At 34.3% G+C, this 26,118-nt stretch overlaps 2 protein-coding genes across 5 annotated transcripts in view; one reads left to right on the top strand and one right to left on the bottom strand.

The window, feature by feature from the left end:
- Positions 1-26,118, bottom strand: part of LOC149907900 (cytosolic carboxypeptidase 1-like) — a 63,874-nt gene that overhangs the window by 20,692 nt on the left and 17,064 nt on the right. The window contains exons 3-19 of the mRNA XM_090103022.1: positions 24,343-24,425; positions 24,176-24,266; positions 23,945-24,025; positions 23,357-23,524; positions 22,622-22,753; positions 22,406-22,537; positions 22,021-22,164; positions 21,453-21,650; positions 20,963-21,227; positions 20,604-20,851; positions 20,177-20,372; positions 19,977-20,105; positions 19,630-19,750; positions 18,916-19,123; positions 18,252-18,424; positions 17,696-17,833; positions 16,491-16,669 (exon numbers count right to left, since the gene is read on the bottom strand). Coding sequence (XP_089959148.1) covers positions 16,491-16,669; positions 17,696-17,833; positions 18,252-18,424; positions 18,916-19,123; positions 19,630-19,750; positions 19,977-20,105; positions 20,177-20,372; positions 20,604-20,851; positions 20,963-21,227; positions 21,453-21,650; positions 22,021-22,164; positions 22,406-22,537; positions 22,622-22,753; positions 23,357-23,524; positions 23,945-24,025; positions 24,176-24,266; positions 24,343-24,425 — 2,686 coding nt within the window. The remainder of the gene's footprint in view (positions 1-16,490; positions 16,670-17,695; positions 17,834-18,251; positions 18,425-18,915; positions 19,124-19,629; positions 19,751-19,976; positions 20,106-20,176; positions 20,373-20,603; positions 20,852-20,962; positions 21,228-21,452; positions 21,651-22,020; positions 22,165-22,405; positions 22,538-22,621; positions 22,754-23,356; positions 23,525-23,944; positions 24,026-24,175; positions 24,267-24,342; positions 24,426-26,118) is intronic.
- nw (narrow) lies at positions 1,509-16,224 on the top strand. 4 transcript variants are annotated; one of them, XM_090103015.1, is made up of 6 exons: positions 1,509-1,669; positions 11,093-11,198; positions 13,213-13,289; positions 13,406-13,613; positions 14,354-14,509; positions 15,009-16,224. In XM_090103015.1, exons 1-6 carry the CDS (start codon positions 1,609-1,611, stop codon positions 15,445-15,447), a joined length of 1,047 nt encoding a protein of 348 aa, XP_089959141.1. In that variant the 5' UTR covers positions 1,509-1,608; the 3' UTR covers positions 15,448-16,224. The 4 variants fall into 4 exon arrangements, with proteins under 4 accessions (XP_089959141.1, XP_089959140.1, XP_089959143.1 ...); XM_090103014.1 differs by having other exon boundaries at positions 14,342-14,509; XM_090103017.1 differs by having other exon boundaries at positions 14,354-14,519; positions 15,009-15,193.

The raw sequence follows: 26,118 nt of genomic DNA, 5'->3' as shown, positions 1-26,118 counted from the left end.
ATTATTTCTAAACAAAGATTTAAACGTGGTTCCACACACAGGATTCGTGACCGACAATAATGATAAAACATAAGTACAACTGCCGCGGGCGTCAGTTTAGTACAAATGGTATTTATTTATGCTAATGTATAGTATTTGAGAAAACCTCTCACTTAAGGGTAATTGTGGTTACTCAAACATGTTAAATTTTCTCAAAGCAAGCAATTTTAAAAAGTTTTTGTCAACAAATTGACTCTGCAGCCGATACGTGGGCTATTATTGGTGGTCATTTATAGTATTCTTGATGTTATTTGTGTTCGAATACGGAAGTATAATTGCAACATCATTTAGAATTACAAAAAATTTAAATGGTGATGAACTGATGACTGATGAATATCCATTTGGCGGTGGTTTGTCGAATCATTTATTCTGAGTTATATAAGATTTAAAACCACCGCATTATTATTATTTACATATTATTTAATACTTAATCTTAATGATATTTTTATACAGTTATTCAGACATAAAAATCAGGAAACGAGAAAGCTATACGTAATATTCCTGCCGATAAGATATTATAATGTTTTACTACGCTTGTAAAGGAAGCCCTAACATGTAAGATCTACGCTATCGTGATAAGTTTTAATCTTATTTTATTGATACGCATATACTTTGTTGGCGTATGCATACAACTACAAACCAAAACGTACGTGTATAAATAATGAAAATAAATATATGTTATTTCTGGAATCTTTTATATTGGGCATCAAATTTTTCAAAAATAGAGTTTAGTTCGAATAGTTTAAATACCCTGTTTTCTTCTCTACGAATCCATCTTTGATTCTGTACGTTGTGTTTTTTAACAAGTTTTCGATGGTTTATTTACTACGTCGTTCGATAAAAGGTGAAACACGTTATTAGCGGTGCAAACATTCTGATAAGGTGCTTAAAATGTTATTCATCTAAAGAGCTTTATTCTTCGTTGCATTACTTCATGCCAATTAGTGAAGGCATAAAATACTTCTCAAGATATTTTTGTTCAATTCACGACCGCTCGCTTGCATTGTTAATCAATAAATTAGTACGAATACTGTAATTGCACCAAAGATACGTGTCCGATTCGAACTGTTGATATAACAAGGGTACACCCTTGAAGACTTGCCATACATCGTGATCATGAAAAAACTAAGACAGTCCTTTCGACAAGCGAAGAATTCGCCTGGACCGCAACAAGAGCAAATTGAGCGCAAACGCAAACTATTGTGCGGTACGATTTGCAGAGATAACTTCTGTATGAACGCGAGCGCCGAGCGTCGGATCGACGCCGGACGTCCGCGCTGCGTACCACGCTTCCACAGCGAGCGTTGAACTTGGGGCATCACCATTACCGTCTTGCGTTACGGCATTAACGATAGAGCCAGTAGTAGGTGGTCGATGTATGTGGAGTTAGAGGCGTTTGTCGCGTGTTTTTCTTCCCCATTGTTCGAGTAGTGGTACGCGCGGGACGCTTCGCTGTTATAAGGGGGGGTCCCGACCTGCGCGCGCTCAGTGTACCCGAGTATCCCGTGTTGCGTGTGCGCTCAATCGAGTGGTATTACATACTATTTCGACAATCCCGAAAGACTCAACATGCAGATCGTTCTTGCAACATGTTTTCTGCTTTTCGCAGCCACCATTGGCCCCGCTGCAGGTATGTCGAAGTTTATATAAAATTATATACGTACGATCTATTATTTTTATGCTGAATACTCATCTCAATTGAAGCAATGTGTCCTATTTAAGACTACCTTGATTCATAAACTCTAATTTTAACATTCTCGAGGAACACGAGTATTCAGTATGAGAATAAATACAAATTATATGATATAAATTCTATCTACTAAAAATTAAATATATAATTAACTAACCTTATGTATTTCAGATGAATTATTATTATTAGAATATAATTAAGATAATAAACTGTAGTAAAATTTTAAGTTTGATATAATTTTATGAGTTAAGTTTTGTATCAATAATATATGTAGCTCTAGGTAGTTAAGAGTAGGCAAATCAAACAATTTTGAATTTTGAAATTTTGAATTCAAGAAAAGTTGTTAACTTGATAACATTCAAACTACTAACAAAGCAATCAAGTCAAAAAGAAAAGACATCAGTGCAACAGAAAAACCGACAAAAACAGTTAAGAATTGGTACTATTGTAGTGGCTCTAATTTAAGCGGTCACAGTAAAAAAAGTTTCATTGCAAGAGCATTAAATTTTGTAACAAAAATGTATAAGATCATCAATACTAATGTTAATCATCAAAAAAATAATGAAAATATTATTATAAAATAGATATAAAGGAGGAATAATACAAAATCACCGCAAATACATTTATCACAGAAATATGTCACATAATAAATCGAAAAGTCGAAGTAAGATTTCCCACCTTTCATTACATTAAGTATTACCGAGGAAATGGTTATGCAACAATGCAAGCATGAACTTGGACATAATAAAGAGCGTATTACGAGTGCAGTTGACATTCCTAGTGTAGGAACGCGTCGTGGTTTGACCCGCGGGTCCTCGACCTTCATTGTTCAACTTCCATTAGAGTACAATGCCTGCAACTTCTCTCCGACAACTACCATTACTTTTAATTACATTACAACTCAAAGCATTCAACTTGGCTTCATCCTATAAGGTCGGCAGAAATGGTACATATGATTTTAAAGCAAGATGGTTCTTTCCAAAGGGATTAATTTTAACAATCAAATATATAGTGGTTCAAAATAAATGTACGACAAACAGTACCAAAGATTTCAATACCCATAATCCAGAACCTAAATAACGAGACCGCTCAGATATTTTGTGACTAAATCTGGAAACTGAAAGCTAGCTAGCTCAAAAACTTTCATCGTTTGATGAAATTCACACAGGAAATTAATTATATGACGCCACAATGTGGAAACTTACGGTGATTTAAAAATACGTACAACGATATAAGACAGCCTTACCGTTACCTGAACGATATAATTTATTCACTTGAATAAAATCGCCATATTTCTTCCATCCAAAAATACCCACTTTCATTACTCTAAAATATATAATGCAATATATTAATCCAAAAATACTTAAAGACTATAAAACGTGACTACAAAATTATTTATGCGAAACAAAACACAGACTTGAACACGTTCCGCGCAATAACCCACAAAATCACATAATATTTTATGCGGCATGTAATATCAACAAAACGTAACGACATCGAAAGCTAAGGCAAAAGGTTGTTTCTGTTTGTTGACTCAAGTGCTCTTGGGAGGTGAGGGCAACATTTATGGACGCAAGAGGACTGAACAATGCGACAGCCAACATAGATTTAGTCTTGAAACAACACAACGTACATGGAATAAAATGGACCCAATAGATTCCTTTTGCATATATTTCACATGAACAGGATTTCTTCGTTATTTATGCATTTGAGATATTGGATAGCCATATTTAGAAAACACCTCGTTGTCAAGCAATTTGATTAATGGGGTGCCGTAAGATGTAACCTTCTCATCTCACGTCATGTTTCAAAATCAAGAAAAAGCCTTATAATATGTGATAAAAAGTATCATTACCGAAATGGAACATCAAAGTCAAAGCCATCAACGTGAACGAGCATGATTTGATCCAGTAAATTACCAAAGCTACCACCACAGACCCAAATGCGAAAAAGATTAAAAAAATCAAAAGCATTGCAAGCGATTCTTCTAATGAGCCGTGACCGCAGTATCGGATAGGTTATCGACAGAGAGGCAAAAACTGTGGAACGGAAGTTTTGATGAGAAAAAATAGCGAGGGGTGAAGGGGGGACGACAGGTGCACGGTTCAACGTCCCGAGAGTAGTAACCGCGGAAAGGACTTGTACTTCTCAGGAATTACATTATGGGTTATCTGTCCGCGTCGATTAGTTGGAATGCTGCAACATGTACCGTAAATGAAGCGGAGGGAACTGTTTATGACATCACAAAAGGAGATTTTCTGCGTGACTAGTATTTAACACACGCTTGTGACATAACATCGACCATCTCAGGTTACTTGATATTTGATAGGGAACCGAACATATACTATTTTTCGTACAGTAAACAGATTTCACCTTTATAAAAAAAGATGTTTGGTTATGACAAATTAAAAAATCGATACATAGTACCAAAATATTTATTTTTAAATTATCCAACACGATGCAAAGTTTATGATCAGATCTTTGAATCAGAGACGCGTTATAAATAGATATTCTCAAAGCAATGTTCTATTTTCATATTAATGGATTATAACAACATTCCCTTGCGTGTCTCCATACTCCAAGTCTATAAACTTCACGTCATAATGTTATCACAACACGACTCTATCAGTATTTATGGGAATTATAATAATAAGTAGTGACTATAACTTTATCGCTTACATGTTAATTGGTTTTATTTTAAATTAAATTTATAAAGATTGATATTTATTTCCCTCAGTAATTTGTAGACAGATTTACCCATATTTTTTAGTTTTTCAGGATTTCATGTGATCATTTTTCATATTTGAGGGAGGGTGGAATAAATTGGTTAATTTTCATTGATAAAATACATATTTTACGGCAAATTCAATTAGTTTCAATAACATTATTGAAACTAATTGAATTTGCCGTGTAGATATATATATATATATTTTTTATAAGATTAAATATTGGTTATTAATAAGACTGTAGTACTTTTTATAAAAACTATTCTTACAATTAATGCTTTAATTTATCATGAAATATCTCCAAACTAAAATATTATGCATTTCACAAAGCGGTAGTATTAACCAACATAAATTTGGATGAGCTTTCATAGCCGTCACCGAAAGGCAGACCTTTAAAGCACTTTTATATTTTTTAACCCTAATTCCAATACACGCGTTCTAATATAGTGTTACGCTCCATGTGGTGATTATATTAAATTACTTTGGAATAGATTTTTTATAACTTCTGTTTTTTGGTTCACGGTATAAATATATAGCACGTTCTGATTGAATTTATAATATTGTATTGTATTCGCCGAATAATAGCGGCGATAAAATTGATGAGTTATTGTCATCTCTCTGTAAATTGACTTTATCGTTGCTACCAAAAAATATTTTATTTATTTTTTGTAAGCAAATAGTCCAGGATCCTTCGCCCATTTTTGCAAGTGATTACTATCAAGCTAATTTTCCGTGAGTAGCTTTATTTTGATGAGACGCCCAATAATTTCATGTACGAAACTCTCGATTGTGGTAGCTTACAGAGGTAACAAGGATAAAAATTTTTGATTTGATGGTTCTCAAATATTTATTACGCAATTTGTAGGACAATATGACTGTTGAATTATATAAGTATTAAATAAGTAAAAACAAAAAAATCTGCTGGTTAGTAATCATTTATGATGACCTCGTTATCGATACACATTGGAAAGGGGGACTCTTTGATCAAACCGTAGATTTTGTAGGACAAATATTTTTTCGAATAATTTAGATAATTATCTTGAGATTGAACAAAAAAAAACATTCATTTAGTAATAAATATTTGAGAACCATCAAATCAAAATATTTTATCCTTGTTACCTCTGTTAGCTACCACCATCGAGAGTTTCGTACATGAAATTATTGGGCGTCTCATCAAAATAAAGCTACGCACGAAAAATTAGCTTGATAGTAATCACTTGCAAAAATGGGCGAAGGATCCTGGACTAAAAGCCATTTTACTCCGAATTAATCAAGAGGTAATTAATATACTTAACTAAGATGACATGTTAAGATAATTATTACGTTTAAGATATTTACGTAGTTTTTCCATCTATTCATAAAATAAAGAAAACATTTTATATAATACTCAATTGAAAAGGGTTGGTTTTGAGGTCACAGGATTGGGGTAGCCTTGTCCTCCTACTCGCGGCCATTACCGACCCTTTTTTGCGTTTCGATGAATATCCGACCGCGAACAATTAAATCCTATTCCCACGGTCAATCGTTATCTAGATTTCGATAGTATATCAATTCGTGCATTTTTATGCCATATTAATTGAAGCCATTACAATTCGAGTCGCCGTTTTAAGATGAGTTAGCATGACTCAGATTATTCTCGAAAATAATTATAAATTGATGCTTTGTTCTTATAGATAAATTACACAAGCTCAATTTATTGATTAAATAATAATAATACTAATGGAAAAGTCCTAAAATATATGCACATAAGTAGCAATAAATGTAAAACAAACTGAGGCAACTGACAGTTTGAGCTCTTACATCATAAAACCGTGCCAGTATTCCTACTGCTATATTTTATAATTACTACCTATCTAATAAATTAGCAAGTTCATTGACTCCTACGGATGTGTAATGAACGCAGTTACGTATACGGATCTCAGTAAAATTACACAAGTGTTAAAGCCGACTAGATTGCGGGTTTTATCGTCGAGAGATCGGCGCGGCCGTGAAAAGATGGCTCGCCTTGCCCTTGCACTTGGCTGTAATGTAATGCAGCCAAGGCGCGGGTTTTGCGACCGATATGAGACTGGTTTGCGTTATGTAACGTTGGAGCGTACCTTCACGCCGGCGCCAACTTACAACCAACTTACTTACTCTATCATACTGTGTGCTGCACTATAGCTATAAATAGCCATAAATATTCTATGAATAACTCTTTATTATAATTATGCATTCACCCTTTGCAAATGCTCGTTACAAAAGAAGAAAAATATAATAGCCTTAATAAGAGCTTGAGGCCGCAACAGAAAATGACTAGCATTCTTAACGCTCTTATGCATTCATTTAAAATCATCTAATTACATAAATACTTCAGCTACGGGTGGCGACAATTACTGGGATTATCGTCTATATTTACAAACATTCTTTTTCGCAGTTAGCTAGCTTTAAAATGTCCACCCTATTTTTTCTAAATTCTATGTAAAATTGTTTGGATGATAGGATTATTTTTCCTTTCCTTTAATTTTATTCTTCTCATTTCTGTGAGTTAAGTACTGTTATTTTTTATATAAATATGAGGCTTATTTTTATTAATCATTAGTTATCCTAACAAATGATAAACTCAAACTTCCTGTAGAAGGTAATGATAGATATTATGTATTTGCCATGAATTGAGGAAAGCAATTAGCAAAGGAAGGTGGAATTGAGCTTAATTACGGACAACATGCATAATGTATTTATACAAACGTATGTAAAAGCGAATTTCTTTGAATTAGTATAATTACTTTACTGTAAGTTTTTATAGCTTTGATAATTACAGAGGGAGAAGATGGAAATGTATGCAAGACTCAAGAATTATTTATGTAAGTTGGTTATGCAATGATGCTAGATGTTTTTTGCTGGACATTGCTATTAATTATCATTACACCAAAAATGCCATCAAGAAATTACAATAACTCAATATTACTTCATAATAATGAATTGTTAAACAGTGGTGTTCCATTCGTAATGGCATGAAGAAAATTTAAATTAAATGAATAAAAAATTTCAATTATTTAAATTTGAAAGTTGAAGGCTTCATATATGAATAATGATGATGGATTAATTAGATACCTACCTTATTACGTAGACATATACTAAATTATGTATAAATTGTATTAAAAAGCATAACAAATCACCGTTTACACGATCGCATAATGAGCATGAAGTTTTACATAACCCTTTAGGAACACATAAAGACGTGCCACGAATTTGACATTATCACTTCCGATGTCGGAATGAATAATGTCTTCCATGATTCCGGTGACTAATCGTTATATAAAATCGATTATTCAACAAATAACCTGATATAGGCGCGTTGTTGTAAAACGTAAAAAAGAGACGAACCACCTCATTTGTATTCACATAAAATATATCGTGACGGAATCTCAAGTACTTACAACGTAATAATAAGTACAACTTCCTCCCATTCATTCGGGACTGTTACATGAATAATTTTGAAAGGGACTTTTATGAGCTATTACTAGAAATTATGATTCAGTTTCGATTTCAATGCAATTCAATTAATTAATTCAATATAAAGCTATACAGGAGACAATAATGAAAGTTTCTCGATTGCTATTGTTCAAGTTTCACACGTGTTATCGCAAAATCTGCACCGAGAATAAGAAACGATAAAAATATTTTGTATGAGTCAAGTCACGGCCACTATGGCCAGAAATGGAGGTGTAATTTCTAATTTGCACGTTCATAGAACTTTTATGAGTGCAGTTTGCACTTGAATATAGGCTGCATATTAAATGAAAGCTATGAATGGTTATGCTACTTGGGTTACGCATCACGGACAGGTGCGTCACCGCCTCCGTTCGCAAGTGCTGGATGCTTTTGGACAAGGGGCCGTTAGCATTGCGTCCGGTCCACGCTGTTCAGTTAGATGAGCCGGATATCTAAATTCTAAACATAAGATATTTTTTTTTGTTCAGTAATTCTACTTCTTCTTGTAAAAAAATATTACTCCTTATTTTAATTAATAGGAATTTAAACACATTCGGTACTTTTTCTATGTCCTCGATAAATTAACATGTAATTTCAGTTATTTGAGAAAGTTGTGCATTTATCGAAGTCACATTTATATGAACCTAATATTTACATTATATTACTCAGCAGAGGAAGTGTAACAATTTAAAAATAAGTTATACATTATTCTCAGTAATAAAAAAATGGATGCATCATGCTGCATTTGAAAAGAACATAGTTATATTAAAATCTGTAAAGAGCCAAACTCGCTTAGAACGAGTACGGCAATGTCGCATCAGTATGCAGCAAGCGCACTCCGACGTGACCAGCCTCTCCGCTCAATGCTCCCCTCGTATGTCAAAAACCTGTACCAACTAGCACTGCATAAATAGTCACTGGAATATGACTTCCAACCCGACGTAATAAATTTCTGAATTTAAAATCTCGACGTCCGCTTCGTTCTCAACTTTTTTCGTCCTGCCCTTAGCCGCATCTTATGAAGTCTGCCTTTTAAGCGGGAATATTGCATAGCAATTTCTTTTTTATCTCGTTGAATTGATGGCGTATTTTGTGAACTCGTTACGAAAACATTTGTGGTTCTTGATCGCTGGCTCCGGTTTGTGCTTCACCGCACAAATATTATAATTATTCAATCCAGAAAAAGCAATTCTGTTGTTAATTCGTGTAATTTTATAAAAGGCAATCATTTGTTATCGTACAACGTAACAAATTTGCAGAGTATACAATTTTATCATCGTTACGTTGAAATTTTATAATCGAGGTAATTATTCTCATACGTGTAGGTACTGTAACTTTTTTCCTTGTTAACTTGCGAGAACACGCAAAAATAAAACACGTATATGCGAAGGAGTCAAGCATTTGTAAGCTCAGTACAAAGCTTTTACAGAAATGTGTGTAAAAAAAGAAAGAAAAAATGCAAGTAAGCAATGTGCGACGCTATTTATGCAGGAGACAGCATTATGCATGAATTCCAAAGACCCAGACCCCATAATAGGCGAGTAATACTCAGTTTATGTGTAATCTCCATGGACGTAAACTACTCGTTTTTGCATTCAAGAATGCATGTGTAATAACTCTCCCGTATTTACTTAGATTTCGGATGTATGTATGTACTAGCGTACGACACGGTGGTAGATGTACTGCAGCGTTTATACAAGTAAAAGCTGCGACTTCCGTTAATTAAATGTGTATAGAATGTAAAATGTGTGGGTAAAGTGCAAAAATTATCCCTTATGTTAAAATACAGATTTAGGTTTTCTCGACAAGAACGACATAAAGAAAAAGTGCAGCTTTTCTTGAGCACATAAATGAATATAAAATGATAGGTATTACTTATTTACTAATTAAAATTAGATAAATTGGTTGGATAATAAAGCTTTAAATATTTTTAAAGATTTTTTTGTGTTTGTTGAATTAAAAAATAACTCCACTCAATTTTCAATATTTTTTTAACTTGATACAAGCGGGGGTGTGATATTAAAAAGAATCGCGCAGATGGGTTGCTCCACACCTATTGTTAATCACATATCAAGCGGCTTTATGTATAATAATTCTTAATCCTGATTACAGTTTAATAGCCAAAAGAGGATTCATACAATTTATTACATTAAAGGGGTTCGAAGACCTTATAGATCACTAGATAACATCTCCACTTAGATGGTAATGCGGTGGAGCGGACGGAAGGCATAAAAACACGTCTAATCTTATGTACATATATAAATATGCATATTTAATAGACACTCTCGTCATGTTCATAGAATATTTATTCGAGTTTATTCAAATAATTTCTTAGCAAGGAAATATACATTGAATAAATCAAGAGTTATTCCAGTCCACTCCAGATTTATTTTCACTCGAGCATTGTTTGTAAATTCTTGCTGCTGGTAAGTTTTTCAGCAAAAAAACTATATAGAAAATACTGTAGATACATAAAATATATATACTGTAAAACTTTTTAGGTGCTACTTGGAAATGTCTATTTTTGCAAGACACTGGTATTGTACTATCCTATTATGGGATAATGAAGTGCGGTTGACCGCATCGTCAGATACATTGAATTTAATTGGGCGCATAATGATATTAATACAGACATCTGACAGCTAAGAATGTCTGATGACACTTCATTAAATGTTATTGTATTTTACAAAAACGATATCATGTAAACCGGCTTTAAACTAATTAAACATCAAATTAAACCACATAATCCAACGTGGTTAAATTTGTGTTAAGTAAAAAAAAATGTAACGTTTATAAAACCCATTAAAAATTTAGACAGCACTAAAAAAGAATGCAAACTTTCCACCGTAGAATAAAAAATATACCTACGTATTAATTTATAATAGAACACAGTATATAATATAAGTATGGATGCATCGATTGATAATAACTTTATCTGTTACATCATAAAAATGTTTGATGCAAAACACCATTAATGCATAAAAGGTAAAGATAAAGATAAACTCAAGTCAGTGAACTTTTTATGAGAATAAAAATAAAACAAGAAACAGGGAACGCAGAACCGTTAGAGACATTATGTTATCACATCGTGGTTTCCCCGTTACCATGTTTGCCATCGTAAAAAATAATGTGCACGGATTTAACCGATTTTATATTTTTACAGCTCAAAGGATAACAACGATACAGCTAGATGGAGTCCAGTACTTTATATCCAGGATGAACCCCTATAGTCCAGAGCTCAACTATTTCCTAGCGTACCAATATTGCAGGCAAGTATAGCGCACACATCCAACATTACACTACATCGAATTGTACAACAACGTACTTAGGAATGTTACACCCCTATATTTCAGCTTAAGGTCGTATCATATTTCTCAAAGTGCAATTCTCGCGGGACGTAATAGTTGCATCGTGACTAGGAATGCTTATCTGGCTTATCTGTACTCTTGTCCTATTCGAACTCTGCCATAACTATAGTCGAGTGGTCGTTAACAAGCATGCCCACTGCCCTTCGATGTGTTTAGTCGCGACCAGGAAATAAAGGATCATTTGCATTACCGTTACTGATACTGAGAAAGTAAATAACATTGACACCTAAAATTCTGAGCTTTACTTTATAGCAATAACAATATCTAAAACATTTTCTGCATTCATAAAAAATGTGTACCACATTAAAAATTGTAAGTATTACAGTTACACTTTCCTGAAATTTCTAAGACAAAATATAGAGCTAAACCGAGTCGTGCGAGTTTCCCAGTAAATCAGAGTTTAGCTTTAATCTTTGATCTCGACCCTACCACGTGCCAGTTTCAGTAATGACAAAGGTCAGTCGCCTTGTTGCGCGGTCACGATGTCCTATCTCGTCGCCAACACGACCCAGATTTACAGTTCCAATTGTTACCAATCATAGGGTTCATTACTTCCGAAGCAAACGACATTACTGTATTTTAGAAAATCGATTAGGGTCATGCTTGCACGGTGTATGGCATATGTAATATATAAAATGTTGGAGATGATAACCTGCTATTTGATATGATGAGAGTATTGAGATGACACTGTAATAGCGTGACGAAGTGTTTTGCGTCTTATGGATCTTTCATCAACCGTGTATAATGTGAAATACCGCCAGCCTGCCACGCTTATTTGTCGCCGTTGCTCCAAAAATAAGATAACGGAATAAATAATTAATATTTAATTATTCTTTTCATCGTTCATTTCTTTCGTCATTTTTATTTTATTGAGCTTAAAAAAGAAATTACTATGCTAAAATATAAAGAACGTTAAGGACGATTCTGATGACAAATATCAATAAAAAGTTACAGCGTTTTACAATCTCAGTATTTCACACGGAAACAATACAACCCAATACATTAATATAAATATATTAATTGTAAATTATGAGAAACCCGTCATGAATGTGGACGAGTTTGAAACAAAAAGTATTGAAACAGTTATGGTGCTAAAAATATGTCGATATGTCAGATACTCAATGGTAAAGCCATTATCATATTCGACTCTCCTTAATTAATTCATGAAATTTTAATTCAGCACAAGTACTAATGACGTGAATGGAATAAAAAGTTTAGAATTGTATTGATTAAAAAGAAAGCGGTATGGCATTGTGAACGGCCAATGTTTCAAATTTTAATTATTTAGCCATAATGATTCCTAATTAATTTCTCATTATTGGGTTCTCACTCGTTGGGTGGGCTTAATATGAATTTATTATTCCAACATCAAGGGAATGTATTTTTTACCACGTGCTTTGCCGTTTAAGAGAGAATTGACAATCAGGGTTTAAAATCTCGCGGACGTGATCCTTGTAAGAAACGTTGTAACTAAATACGGTGGTGCATTATTACGGAACTTGGCAGAGGGTTTTCAATCTCTAAGAATCCCGATGCCGTGTGGAATGTAGACCCGTCCCTGCAAGGCCGAAGAGTGTCTTTAGCGGATAAATTGCACTTCGATAAACTGGCTTGGCGATGTAGTCTATTTGCGATCTTATAAACCTTATAGGACACGATTAGCCAGGACTCTTAGCTAAATAGCATTCGTGGATCTGGCCTAGCAAGTTTGTAACTTGTCGTGGTTGAGACACGGACAATTATACACGGCTAGAGTTGTGTTACAACTGTCAATGACACCGGATCCTTTGACTTGCCAATACTTTAGTTCTTGCTTCAATACAACCGAGGGTCATTAACAGCATAATAACATTGAATTTCATCTATTTCAATTAAAGTGCTTGCGAGTAAATGTTTTTATGTTTTTCTATTGCAGATCATTAGGTCTTCAATTAGCTTCATTTGAAACTAAAGAAAAGGCAGACTCTATTACAACGTATCTAACGAATGCTGGTCAGTACTTTTTTAAATATTATTTTTAAAGATTTAACTAGACGACATATTTCTAATAAATAATCGTGATCAATTTTATTTATAAAATTATTATAGTTATTCTTCAAAATTTTCAGGATACAATAAATATGATTTCTGGACATCCGGAAATAACCTTGGTACTGATATGTATCTATGGATGAGCACTGGTCTGCCGTTTAACGCTACCTTCAACTATATGAGACGCCTGACAATGGACCAGCCCAGCCAACATGCTGACGACAGCATGGACCCTCTGGACGTCCCACAAGGCAGCACAGCACCTCAACGTACTGCGAGGCATGGGTACGTAGATAAATATCGGAGGAATTTTTTTAATCATGATACAGGAAATTGAAGTTCAAATCAGTATTTGAGCAATTTGTATAATGCAATTCGAATCTGCCTGTGTACTATTAAGCTTATAATCGGAAAGGAGTTGAACTAACAACCTAGCACTTGTTAAGATGTACTCAACATAAATCATATAATATTTAACGATGTTTAATGATGGCAAAAACGATGAGGCGAGAAACTGCAAATGATAGAGAATGATGGTGCACTTTTTTAACGAATACCTTAACGTCTATACTAGGAAGCTACAGTGGACCATATAAGCATTTGCCGTATTTAGTAGCTTGATTTACGATACACAGTAAAAATAAGTGACAGGTCCCGTTTATAAAGAAAGATGTAAAGATTTCTTTCAAAGAACAAGTTTTCTTGTTTTATGTTTTTACTATTTCTACATTTAATGCCATGTTGCAATTAATTAGTTTTTGTAGAGAATTTATATCAACTTGCAACATTCTTTAGGTTAATTGCTGTTTATTGTACTGTGTTTATATAAATTGTTACAACTGTTACATATTAAGTTTTAATTACTTATTTTTAAATTTTATTTTTGATTGAATTATAATTCAGTAAATTAATTAATAACACTTTTTTTCTCATTTTAAGTTTCAATAAAAACAATTTATTGATGGTAGAATGCAAAACTGAATTCTAGAAGAACCGTAATGCAAAATAAATAGTCTGTTTTCCAGAACCGAGCATGTGATGACCAACGGTTGCGTGGCGCTAAAGGCACCGACATTCCACTGGGAGCCACAACACTGCGGTGAAATCAAGGACTTCATCTGCGAGCAAACGCGCTGCTACTACTACAACTACGGATCAATCCCCGTATCTTCGGCGCAGGGGTAATGCCAGGTGAGATGCCAACTGTCTCCGGAGGCCCGCTCCCCAAAAGCCGCGCGCTCTCTATACGTTTCTAATATGCACATCTTTCGTGTTTTGTTTTCACTGTTCTCTCACACTACCATGTCAACATGACGACATTACTATTTAATTTGGGATGTAGTTATTATGATAGTGTATTCTAACAAGGGTGTAGATTTAGTGTGTCATCGGTATAATAAGCGCGTGGACCCACGGGATCAGGCTTCTTGGCCAACCCAACCACCAAACAAGAGCCCTACACCCAACTGAATTCGGGATTTGGAATTTTAAATCTACTACTAATTTAATGTCCGAAAATATACAAAATTTAAACTTTTTGGTGGGTGGGTGAAGGGGGCTTTGCTTGGTATCTCTCTAATACTTTGTGTTTTATTGTATTAACCTCCTGGACAAAATTCATGTTTAGTGGTATATTCGAGGGACTGTAACACGAGGGTCGATGTTTGTTTCACTCAACAGAAAGCCCCTTTCGATGACGACCACGACGACAGCGCACCCGCTCACGTCGTCGTCGCCACCACCACCCCGCTCTGAGCACCTGCCGACCCACTTCACCCTGAACGACCTGATCGGCAAGCTGCGTCCTTCTTCTCTCGACGGCCTTCAGTCCCCTCATCTTAAGACCGGCGCTCTCTTGAAATCACCCCCACAAATTGACTCGCACTATTCCCGTGCCGCTGATGCTCACTCAAAGGAACCTGAACGCGAAGCAAAAGAGGAGCACACTCAAGGCCCATATGAAGATGATGAGGGTATGGCGGGTGATGACCCTGCAGCCTACTTGACCCAAGAGGCTCACGACGCGCCGACTGCCGAGGAGGTGCCTTCCACCGCCGAACCGGACGCTACTGAACGATCCGTCCACGCTAGCGGTATGCTAGCACCCCCTGCCTATTAGCGTCCGATTCGACAGCGCTCGTAGTATAAGCTTGTGACGTTTAGTTGTATTTACTACCAAAAGTATTATTCATTATTTCAAAAATATTGTAGATTGATTATAATACTTATGCTTGCTTTTGAGGTTCCCTAGGCTCCTCGGTAAATGCGTCGCTGTAAATGAGATTCAGATGTACTGTATCATGTATCATAATGACGTATAAATACTAGAAAAATCATCAACATATTTGTGCGCTAGCGGTGCCTTAGTTCTATAAAATAATGTTGCGTGCATGATAAGATTTATAAAATTTCAGAATTCAGAACATAAAAATAACTTTTGTTATTGCTTTAAATTATTAGTTTCTGCATTGCATCTAGTATTTATACGTGATTCGTCCCTTTTTATGTATAAATGACGACGAGTGGTGGGATTTTTTATTTTTCCATGGGCAACAATTATGTAAGTGAAGGTGCTGGCGACTCGTGTTACGACTTGCCTCCGCTTTCTGATCCGAACAATGAAACGAACATTCCACACATTAATAGGTACCTAAACTTCGATAAATTTTAATTTACGCATGTTCAAGATCTCCGGGATTTCGTTTGTATGGTATATATTTAATTTTAATGTAAGTAAAATTGAATAAATAAAGCATTGTCTGGACATATCATTCGGATTAGTTTTAAGTTAGTATTTGTAATATTTGACGTACCTAGTTAAGTATTGTAAGTTGAAACTCAAGAATTTAAAGAATAGTGATGTAGCGAGGATAATAAATTGTAAACAATAAATAAATACGATTTTCATTTTCCCTGTCCTTATGCACATGAGTAACAATATTTTACACACCATTGCGAGTTGCAACACTGAATTTTAAACGGTTGCTCTCGTTTAAAATTCAGTGTCATTTGATCTCACACTTATTGAATCATACAAAATTAATTATTGTGCTGGCAACATTACAAAAAAATCAGAACAGTACCACCATGAAATATGATTATTTTTGTAAAATCATGTGTGCCACAAAATTAAAAATCAAACACAAATCACATAGCACTCACCAGCCATTAACAACCCCCTCCACGTTGAGCATGGGCACGACCTTGAACACGTACTTGGCCCGTAGCGCGGCGGCGGGCGGCGCGTCCGCGAGCACGCAGCCCAGCGTGCCGTCCATCACCCACGACGCGTTGCTCTCGCCCGGGTGCACGCGCGCCGTCAGGAATATTATCTCGCGGTCCTGGGGACCATGGTGTATACTGTATATGTTATAATCAAACTCGAAGCTCGGGCACTCCTAGATTGGACTGGTCAAACCTCAGGTCTGTCATAATGACTTTGTCAAAGCCCAAATAAATGTGATGTTTCGGCCTTTTACCACCTTTTACCAAACAGTTTTCGTCAGTTGTTGTCTAGCTAAGGCGTCTTATGCGCGTGCAATGCCTACGTTGCGTTTGCTGACGCCTGAGACTGCTGCTACCTTCAGTCAAAGGTCGAAATTCATATGTATTTCAAGGATTGCCCGATGGCTTATGTCATACCTAATATAAGAGATTGTCGTTGTGTGTGTCGGGATTTGATTATAACATATAGGTAGTCTACACTTCACTACATAGTATAAAACAAAGTCTCATTCTCTGTCCCTATATCCCTATGTATACTTAAATCTTTAATACTACGCAACGGATATTGAAGCGTTTTTTCTAAATAGATAGAGTCATTCAAAGGGAAGCTTTTAGTATATAATTTATTAGGTGTTAGACAAAGTGGGCGAAGCCGCAGTCGGAAAGCTGGTATGATATAAAGGGTTAAAATTGTATACTGATAGGTACTAGCTGTTGAACGCCGCTTTGCGTGGTCAAAATGAAATTTCATGGTACAATCTTTTATCCCCTTGGGGATAGAATTTATCTAAACTACACTTTAATAAAGAGTTATTTTTGTTTTTATCTGGGTACCTACGGACGTAGAAAATACGAGACATAAAGGTTGATAGTTTATTTAAATTCAACTTAACGTTTTAATCTTTAATTTGGCACCTAGTCAGAAAATAAAATAAATCTTGTTCTTGGAAAACAGTCAGTTGATAAACATAATGGACACGGTATTTTTCCTCTGAGGCAATTGAATCCACGTCCTCTAGTACAATATTAATCAGTCCAATTCAAATACAAGTGTGGTTAATAAGGAAGTTAATAATTTAAGAAACCACTGTATAAGAAGTTTGAGAAAAACAAATTTTATGAGAAATATTTATGTAGTATACCACTATAGGATTCGAAGGTGAATCTTCTGCAGATATCGTCAGAAGCGGTACTTCATTGTTGTTCAGCGAGTAGCACAGTGGTTCCACACGCAGGTACGAGCCGACCGGCATTTGTGTACTCCAGTGCCAGATGCGAGTCTGAAGTATAATATTTATATTTAATTGATAACAGAAATTTCGCATGTATCTCAGGATCACGATCAGCAGATTAAAAATGCTAACATTACAATTCAGTGTACCTAACAAAGACGTTATTTTGATACATAATAGAATCAAATGAAAAAAGATTATTAATTGTTTAAAAATTAATATTGGAGAAAAGTAAAATAACCCTTTAAACGTCGGTTACAAATGTCGAAAGATTAGATCTACTATAAAAAGAACATATTATGCAAATACAAGTAATGCAAAGGAGCCAAAATATGAATGAATAGACTTATCAGAAATGATAGTCATGTTAAAATTGATGATTTCCAAATAAAAACAGAATCTTAGAAATTAGCGCTGTGTTAAAATTTGCCGAGTTTCAATAAAAACCACTAAATACTTTACTTACCAACATCATAGAGTACGTAAAGGGGAAATGATACGCAAGATAGCAGACATCATTAGTGTGCGGGAACTCAATATTGAAGGTGACGGTGAGGTAGCATTTGTTGTGGCTCTTCTGGTTCGCGTAGTGGTAGCTGTTGCGGTAGTAGCAGATATCAGAGCCCGCACGTACCCAACCTGAAAAAGTATTAATATGTTAGATTTTATATAACAATCTAGTGGTCCGCCCCAGCTTCGCCCGTGGTACCTACATGTTTAAACTATCCTATTTCTCAAGTTGGATTGAACTGCACATGGTGTGCGAATTTTATTATAATCGGTTAAGTGGTTTAGGAGTCCATTGAGGACAAACATTGTGACACGAGATTTATATATATTAAGAAGTAAGGAATGCATCGAGTAGGTTTTTTAAATGCGAGGAAGCCACATGGAGAGTTCTGCGATTCTTTAAAACAGGCATTATGTGCCTATAATAATTTATCAATTGATTCTAAACCAAGCTAAGATATTAATTATAAATGATCACGCTATCGATTTTTATATCATACTTTTCCTTTATTTTTAACCTAATATTACGTATTTTCATATCATGAACGATTAAAATAAAATAGGTTCTCACGAATGCAAATATAACTGTATATTACAATCTATAACGCATAAATAATTACCGGGCCTTCCTAGAACCGCTTCCTTCACAGAATACATAACAGGCTTCATGCCGAAATTGAACTGGCTATCAGATTTCTCACAATTCACAATATTGAATATGTACGGACGCCCTTGTTGCATATTCCGCACTTCGAAGTAAAACCATTGGTGACGTTTTGTCGAATTTACATCGGGCATCAGTATCAGCTCGTATTCTCTTGGACCTGTCTAAATTTATATAACTCTGTGTTATGAAGAAAAAGTAATATATATTATACCGAATGTTTTCTTTACTACAAATACATAGTAAGAGATCAAAAAAGATGGGTCTACCTATTCTGGATTTTTAGATCTACGGTCTAACATTTGTTTGCTCTATTTTAGCTCAAGGCGAAACAAAACTTGAATATTTATGAACCGACTTAAAAACTTTATTGTTGGAAGTAATAACTAACTTATAACATAATTTAGTCAAGTTTATATCTAACAATTCTTTGATAAATTATACTAGCGGTCCGTCTAAAGATTGTCTGTGCCAAATATCATCAAAATCGGTTGAGAGGTTTAAGCGGGAAAGCGTAACAGACAGACAGACAGAGTTACTTTCGCATTTATAATATTAGTAAGGATGTCAAATGTCAATAGATTTAAATTATTTCAACAAAGAAAAATACAAAAACAATCTGCATATCTTATGTTATAATGATAACTAACTAATAAGGAGAAAATATTACCTGAATAACTTTACGTAGATTTCCTGACTCAAATCTGGATTCAAAGCTCAGCCTTGATGAGAAACTGTTGACTTTAGTAATTTCTTGCTCATCCAAATTTGTTAAGAATAGACTCTCGGAGCTGAAATGGAAGAAACATAATTAAAGTTAAAGTCGAAACAATATTCAATAAGAACGAATTTGTGAGAACTCTACATTTTTTCGGTCCATATTTCACTGAACTAAGAAATTAGTTTTTATGTTACAACAGCTGTAAAGTAATAAGCGTGGAACGGAAACAGATTACTAGTAAAGTACATTACAGATTATAAATGACGTATAATTATGCATCTGTTTATTTTCCTTACCTTTTTTGTGATGTAGAGTCAGTGTTAGTAGTACTGGGCGTCGAGCTTAATGAATCTAAATCATACACAACCTCATTCATATACGCTTCTGGATTTATTGCTCTGTCTACACATGATAACAATTTATTCCTGAAAAAATATTTCATATTGAACCTTAGAGGCATAGTTTGGGCCATTTTTTAATATTTTCTTTTATATACCTGCAAGCAGTTCTCTCCATTTTATTCAAAGGTTCTGGTTGACTAGTTCCTTGCCCTCCCATCATATCAGGATACGCAACTTTCACGAATGGAATGACACTTTTTACTCTAGACGATATAGTACAATATACTGACGGGAATGAAGAAAACTTGGAAATATCTTTGTGGATTTTTAGAGACGAACACGATGTCGTTGCTGTTGGGAAAATCACTTTATGAAGATCATTTCTCTAAATTACAACAAGAATTTTTTTGGCAGGCGCAATCTTTTTCAGTAATGAAAAAAGACAATAAAATTGTGTGAATAAAAAGGAAGTGTCATGCATAAATATATTTATATTATCTTTGTATTGACTTTTTTTTTTATTTTAATACCATTTCTCCGTCTGCCCATAATTGTCTACATTAAGATTGTTTGAATACTCACAAGCACTTTCATGGATTCTATGATATCCTTGTAGGAAAGAAGGCGACTGTGAAGGCCCAGTAAAATTTTCATATTCAATGTTTCCTAAATTTGTAGTAAGTGATAAATTAAGAGAAGACATAACGTTTCTATTGGAACTTTGTGAGACTAGGAAATCCTCAAGTATCGATCCACGTGAATTTGACCGACTTTTGACTAATTTAACTTGCTTATTATAGGAACCAAATTCTTTAAAAAATATAAAGTATCTGAAAATATAATGTAATTGTTTAGTAATTGTTTAGTCAAATATAATGTAATTGGTTATCATATTAATCAAACAAAACAGTTTAAATTTATATCTATTTGAAATATCTTACTTTTTTAAGTCTTCTAAATCTCTCTCATTTGGATTAATCCAGAGGGCATTTTGTAAACTATCTCCACTTTTTATTTGTCCCTTGGAAGCTTCTTCACTTCCTTCGGGTTTCATTTCGGTTTCATCAAACTCTACATCAGGAAACTCATCAATTCCTTCAACATCCGTATCGGGGCCATCCTCATCTAAATCAGAATTGATTGTCTTCGAATCTGAGTTAGCGGCTTCTTCTTCGTCATCGTGACAGGGCCATGAAGTGTTTGTACCTGAAGCATAAGGAGAGATTTATCAGAGATAAATACGTCAATCAGAAAATTAATTCATTGTTCTTATTGTAAAGGTGTGATTGATATTGGAACGTATTTGATTTGTGTATAATAGTCGACATTTTCTATATTATTTAGTACTTTGGTGTGTTTATTCTGCTGACTTTTTGGAAATGCGTGCCGAATTTTTTCTCCTATTGAAAATATCTCAAATCTAGAACTCACCTTTTAGAATTGGATTGAGGTTAAATGATGCAGGGCTAGTTACTGGTACTGGCAGTGCTTGGTGTTTCAAACACAGTGTGATGACGGAACACACTCTAGCCAATAAGCCGTCAAACTCTGGCTCGTCTGGACACTGAGAGCAGAACCTGTGCAGAGTCTGTACGTGTTTCTTGGTACATAAAGCTCTGCGGCCGGCTTCTATAATTACATAACACGGGGCATCAGGGCCAAATTACGCATATAATTAAATATTTAAGGATACATCCTATAATCTATACTCATCAAATTTCAAAGCATCAGCTTAGTCGGGTTTATATTTTATACCCTCAGGATTATTGAAGCGGAAGGTATTCAAGGTGAAAAGGGTTCATCGCAACATAATTAATTCCCATAAGGAAAATCAAATAAATATTTTTTCGTTCATTGTTTCTTAATATTGGTAGGTACGCGAATGTGTTTCTTGGCAGAATTAAAGATTACATGAAATTTAACTAAAAGTGGTCATATCGGCGCCAATAAATTAAGTCCTTAATATAAGATATAATAGCTAGTATGAAAATATACCCACTAATATTACACAAGTGCTGTAGTGTCTGCAGGATGTGTGCACAGATCTTGAGTCGCATGCGTCCCTCGTATCGGTCCCAGCGGTCGAACACCCGCAGCAGCACGCTACAGAGCCCTGTCTTCACGATCTGCATGCAGCATACCTCTGTGAGTTATGTATGTGTAACTTTACTTGTACTGGATACACAGTGAAAATGGTGCTTTATCAGTCATAATGTGGGATGTAATAACGTAAATATAGTTTTTTGTGTAGGTGTAAAATTATAAATTCATGAACCATTATTATAATTTCTAAGAAAAAAAATGAATTAACTTTAAGGCACAATGTTCTCATTTTCGTTGTTGATGGCGCTACAACGATATTATATGATAAGTGACCACTTAACTGTTTTTACTGAAGTAATCGATAGCGTCTAGACACAGGCGCAGTCTGGCGGTGGGTATAAACCCGAGGCTCACTAACACCCGCTCGTACGTCGCGATGACGCCGTCACGAATTAAAATAGATGTTGTTACAGCTGTAATGAAGCATTGAAATCATTTTAAAAACAATCTTTATGCTAGCCATTATATATATGGCGATAATGTAGTTCAATACTTACGATTTTTGGCAAGTTGCTTCATAATAACCAAGAGCGGGAAAATAAGCTTGTTATCCGTGAAGTGACCCTTCAGTATCAGGTGCATCGTTCTTACGCAACCTAACATTCGTACTTTCATCGCAAATTTTCCATCTGTAATAAATTAAACATGTCTGTTAATGCATTTATACAGCTTCATTACTATGAATCTACTAAAAATGAAAGATACATTTTACATTTATTATGATAAACCGATTACACTGGTTATTATTTAATATTTATTATAAACAAATTTTTCTGGCACAATAAGGAATAGGTACCTACTTCATCTTCTTAAAACCTCTCTAAAGTAACACGCCTGCACCATTACACTTCAAAACTTATAAACCGATATTAATGGAGCTTTGTTTATGATATTGCCAACCAAACTAAAGCTAAATTATATTAAAGACTTCATTGAAACAAAAATAAAATCTAACGAATTTTCCTGCGGCGGCATTTTTCATAAAGTCCTATCATATAAATATGGACTGAATCAATTTTTATAACCTCGTGTACCAAGAGGAGCAAGAATCCATATCAGGTCATGGAGAATTAGCTCAGTACCAGCATGCCGTTCATGCTTATCATGAACAGAAGCGACCACCCTTCTTACTATAGCTTGGGTTCCTTTCATCGATATAAATTCTTGGGCACATTGGTGGCGAGCCACGTTGTTAGCTGCAAAGAACAAATGCAATTACTTGTCTGTCCTACCTTTCGGCGACAACGCTGCGATTATCCAGACAAGGTCCTGCAGCATCAGCTCTGTGCCCACGTTCCCGTCTCGCTTCCCATGCGTGGCAAGGATCGTACGAATCATCACCTGAGTCCCATTTAACGAAATGAAATGCTGAGCACATTGGTGCCTCGCGATGTTGTTCGCTGAAATTTTTTACATACGTTTTTACCTAACATGCATCGATATCAAATGCGATTTAATTCTGTATTCCAGTTGTGTTTTCAATAGCAAAAAGAGGAGCGGTTTCGTAATGTTACATGTTAGTATAACAAATGTCACGCCGTATATGTTATTCAAATGTTACATTACAATTAACGAGGTTGCAGTTTAAGTAGTCCAATGCCAGATTAAACGAGATCGTCTCGAAATGTTAGTAGGCGGAACATTGAGGCGGAACGACAATCAATGAAGGGTGTTATTGATTGTTCTTAATCACAGATAAGATATTTAAAGTGCGTTTCAATAATATTTTATTATTATTGTTTAGTATAAGTGCATAAGCACGTGCATTTAGTATTTATGTGCTCAAACGTTAAGCATGTTCGAAGCACACATCGACATACCCTTCTTATTAAGTGGTGGTTTATTTTCCTTTCCTGTCTTTTTAATTTCTCTCTTCTTTTGACCTGATGTCTCATTGATGACTATTTTATTGAATAATAATATTAATTGAAATTATATATAATACAATAATTATTTCAAATTATATAATATATGTTGACGACGACACCAGCGGTTTATGATGATTACATAAAGAATAGAATATTGATCTTATCACTTAAATTTCAGTTTACCTGAGCATTTTTTCCCTTTGCCTTGTTTTAAACATAATGCTTCTCTTAAAATAGATGTAATATAGGTAGAAGTTGCGGTGTCTCTTGAATTCTGAAACATAATTTTAAAATTTAATATTTTTTTTTACATTCAAATTTAAAATTTCTTTTATTTGTTCATTAATTACCTCCAGAATGGAGAGTAGCATTTGAATAGCCCCTGTCTGTTTGTTCCAAAGTTTTTCAAGAGTACTTTGCCTGACATGTTTGTCTGAAATAGAAAAATTACTTATTTTTATAAATTAGTTGTTACGAAAAAAATTGTTTCTTTTTACTTACTTCATTATGAAATAGTTCATAATTTTGATATTGATGTTTTATTGAAGCTCTTAATAAACGCTTAATAAATAAGAATGTAAAGCCTCTTATAAAAAAAAATATGGTTGAGTACTTTATTTTAAATACGAAAACAAAACAACAGCTAATAAATAACTCCATTCCATTCTTCATATAAAATTACCTCAGCGATGTTATTAATAACGACTGTAACGCGATATATTTAATACTATGTTATTAATTTAATTCTCAGTGAAAGATTCTGTATCCATAATTAATTTATTTGTTAAAATTATCTTTTCATCGGTTTGTAAAAAATATATTTATTTGAGATTCTTCGCATTTTAATCAACTGGGGCATACTGAAGGCCTGCAAGTGATATTTTAAGTGCATATTTTTTATTTAATGTCTACATAAACAACATCCCGTTGTAATTATTATAATATTGGCGTACGTATTAAGGATGTTAGATATGTATATGATTGAGATTGTACATCAACATTGACAAAAATTATCGTTTTACCTTACTCATATTATAAATACGATACGAGTGTTTTTATTGTTTATTCTTTCACGTTTTGGCGAGATTTTATGTTATTAATTTAGACATCGGATTATATGCACTAACAAAATGCCAAAATATGCATGCAAATATGCACTAAAAAAGGCCGAAATATGCACTAAAAACAACTGATATGCCTAAAATATGCACAATACAAAATAAAAAAACCTTTATTATTTTTTAAATTTAAATCAAAGATTGTACAAAAACAGTGAAATTTTCTTGAAATGAGCCCATTTTGTAATTTTTTGCCATTTTAGCATGCCAAAATAGGGTTGGTTTACTCGCTGAGCGTTCTGATTGGCTAATAAAGGTTAGTCGACCAATCAAAACTCCCGCTACTTAACGAAATATGCACGATTGGGGAAAAAGGCTATAAATATGCACTAACGCCGTAATTAGAGAGTTTTATGCATTTGCATATGCAAATATGCAAATGCATATAATCCAATGTCTAGTTATTATGATATTTGTGCCGCTGAATATAGTTAAGAGGCTAGAGCTCGAGCGTAGATATTATTATTATTTATAGGCTAATCTCGTTCCTTTGTTATTTTTCTTCGCGGGTGAAGCCGTGGGCGAAAAGCTAGTATGTGGTTCATAAAAAAATATCGTCAGTGTAACCAAAATCATCATAGATAATTAATATTTTGGATACTGACTATATAAATTAATTTTTAAAAACTCAAATAAAAAATTCCAACCCAACAATCAACCGAAAAGTCACAAATGATTACAGACCATCGCTTGCTATAATTGGTTAACAATGAACATGTCATTATTTAAATCTCACTGATAAAATATCTTGGCAGCTTCGTGAACGTAATTACGAGATAAGATTCTCGTGGTCTTCACAGGTAAGCATTTAAATATAGGGAATCATTTCGCAATATCAATTACGAATTTATATCATTTGGATTGAAACAAATAAAAATGTGTCTATAGTAATAAAAACAACGATTAACAAGACAGTTAAAATTAATGTCGACTTATTTAAACTAGGCTGCTATGTTTTATGGACTATTCTTTTAGCAATTTGAGTACATCAGTAATATTCAAAGATAC

The sequence above is a fragment of the Colias eurytheme genome, chromosome 6, assembly GCF_061535395.1.
Source record: "Colias eurytheme isolate Ceu_HAF_F1 chromosome 6, ilColEury1 Martin Lab GWU primary, whole genome shotgun sequence".
NCBI classification, from domain to species: Eukaryota; Metazoa; Arthropoda; class Insecta; order Lepidoptera; family Pieridae; genus Colias; species Colias eurytheme.
The sequence above is the reverse complement of the archived record's forward strand: the minus strand, read 5'-3'. Positions and strand labels throughout refer to the sequence as shown.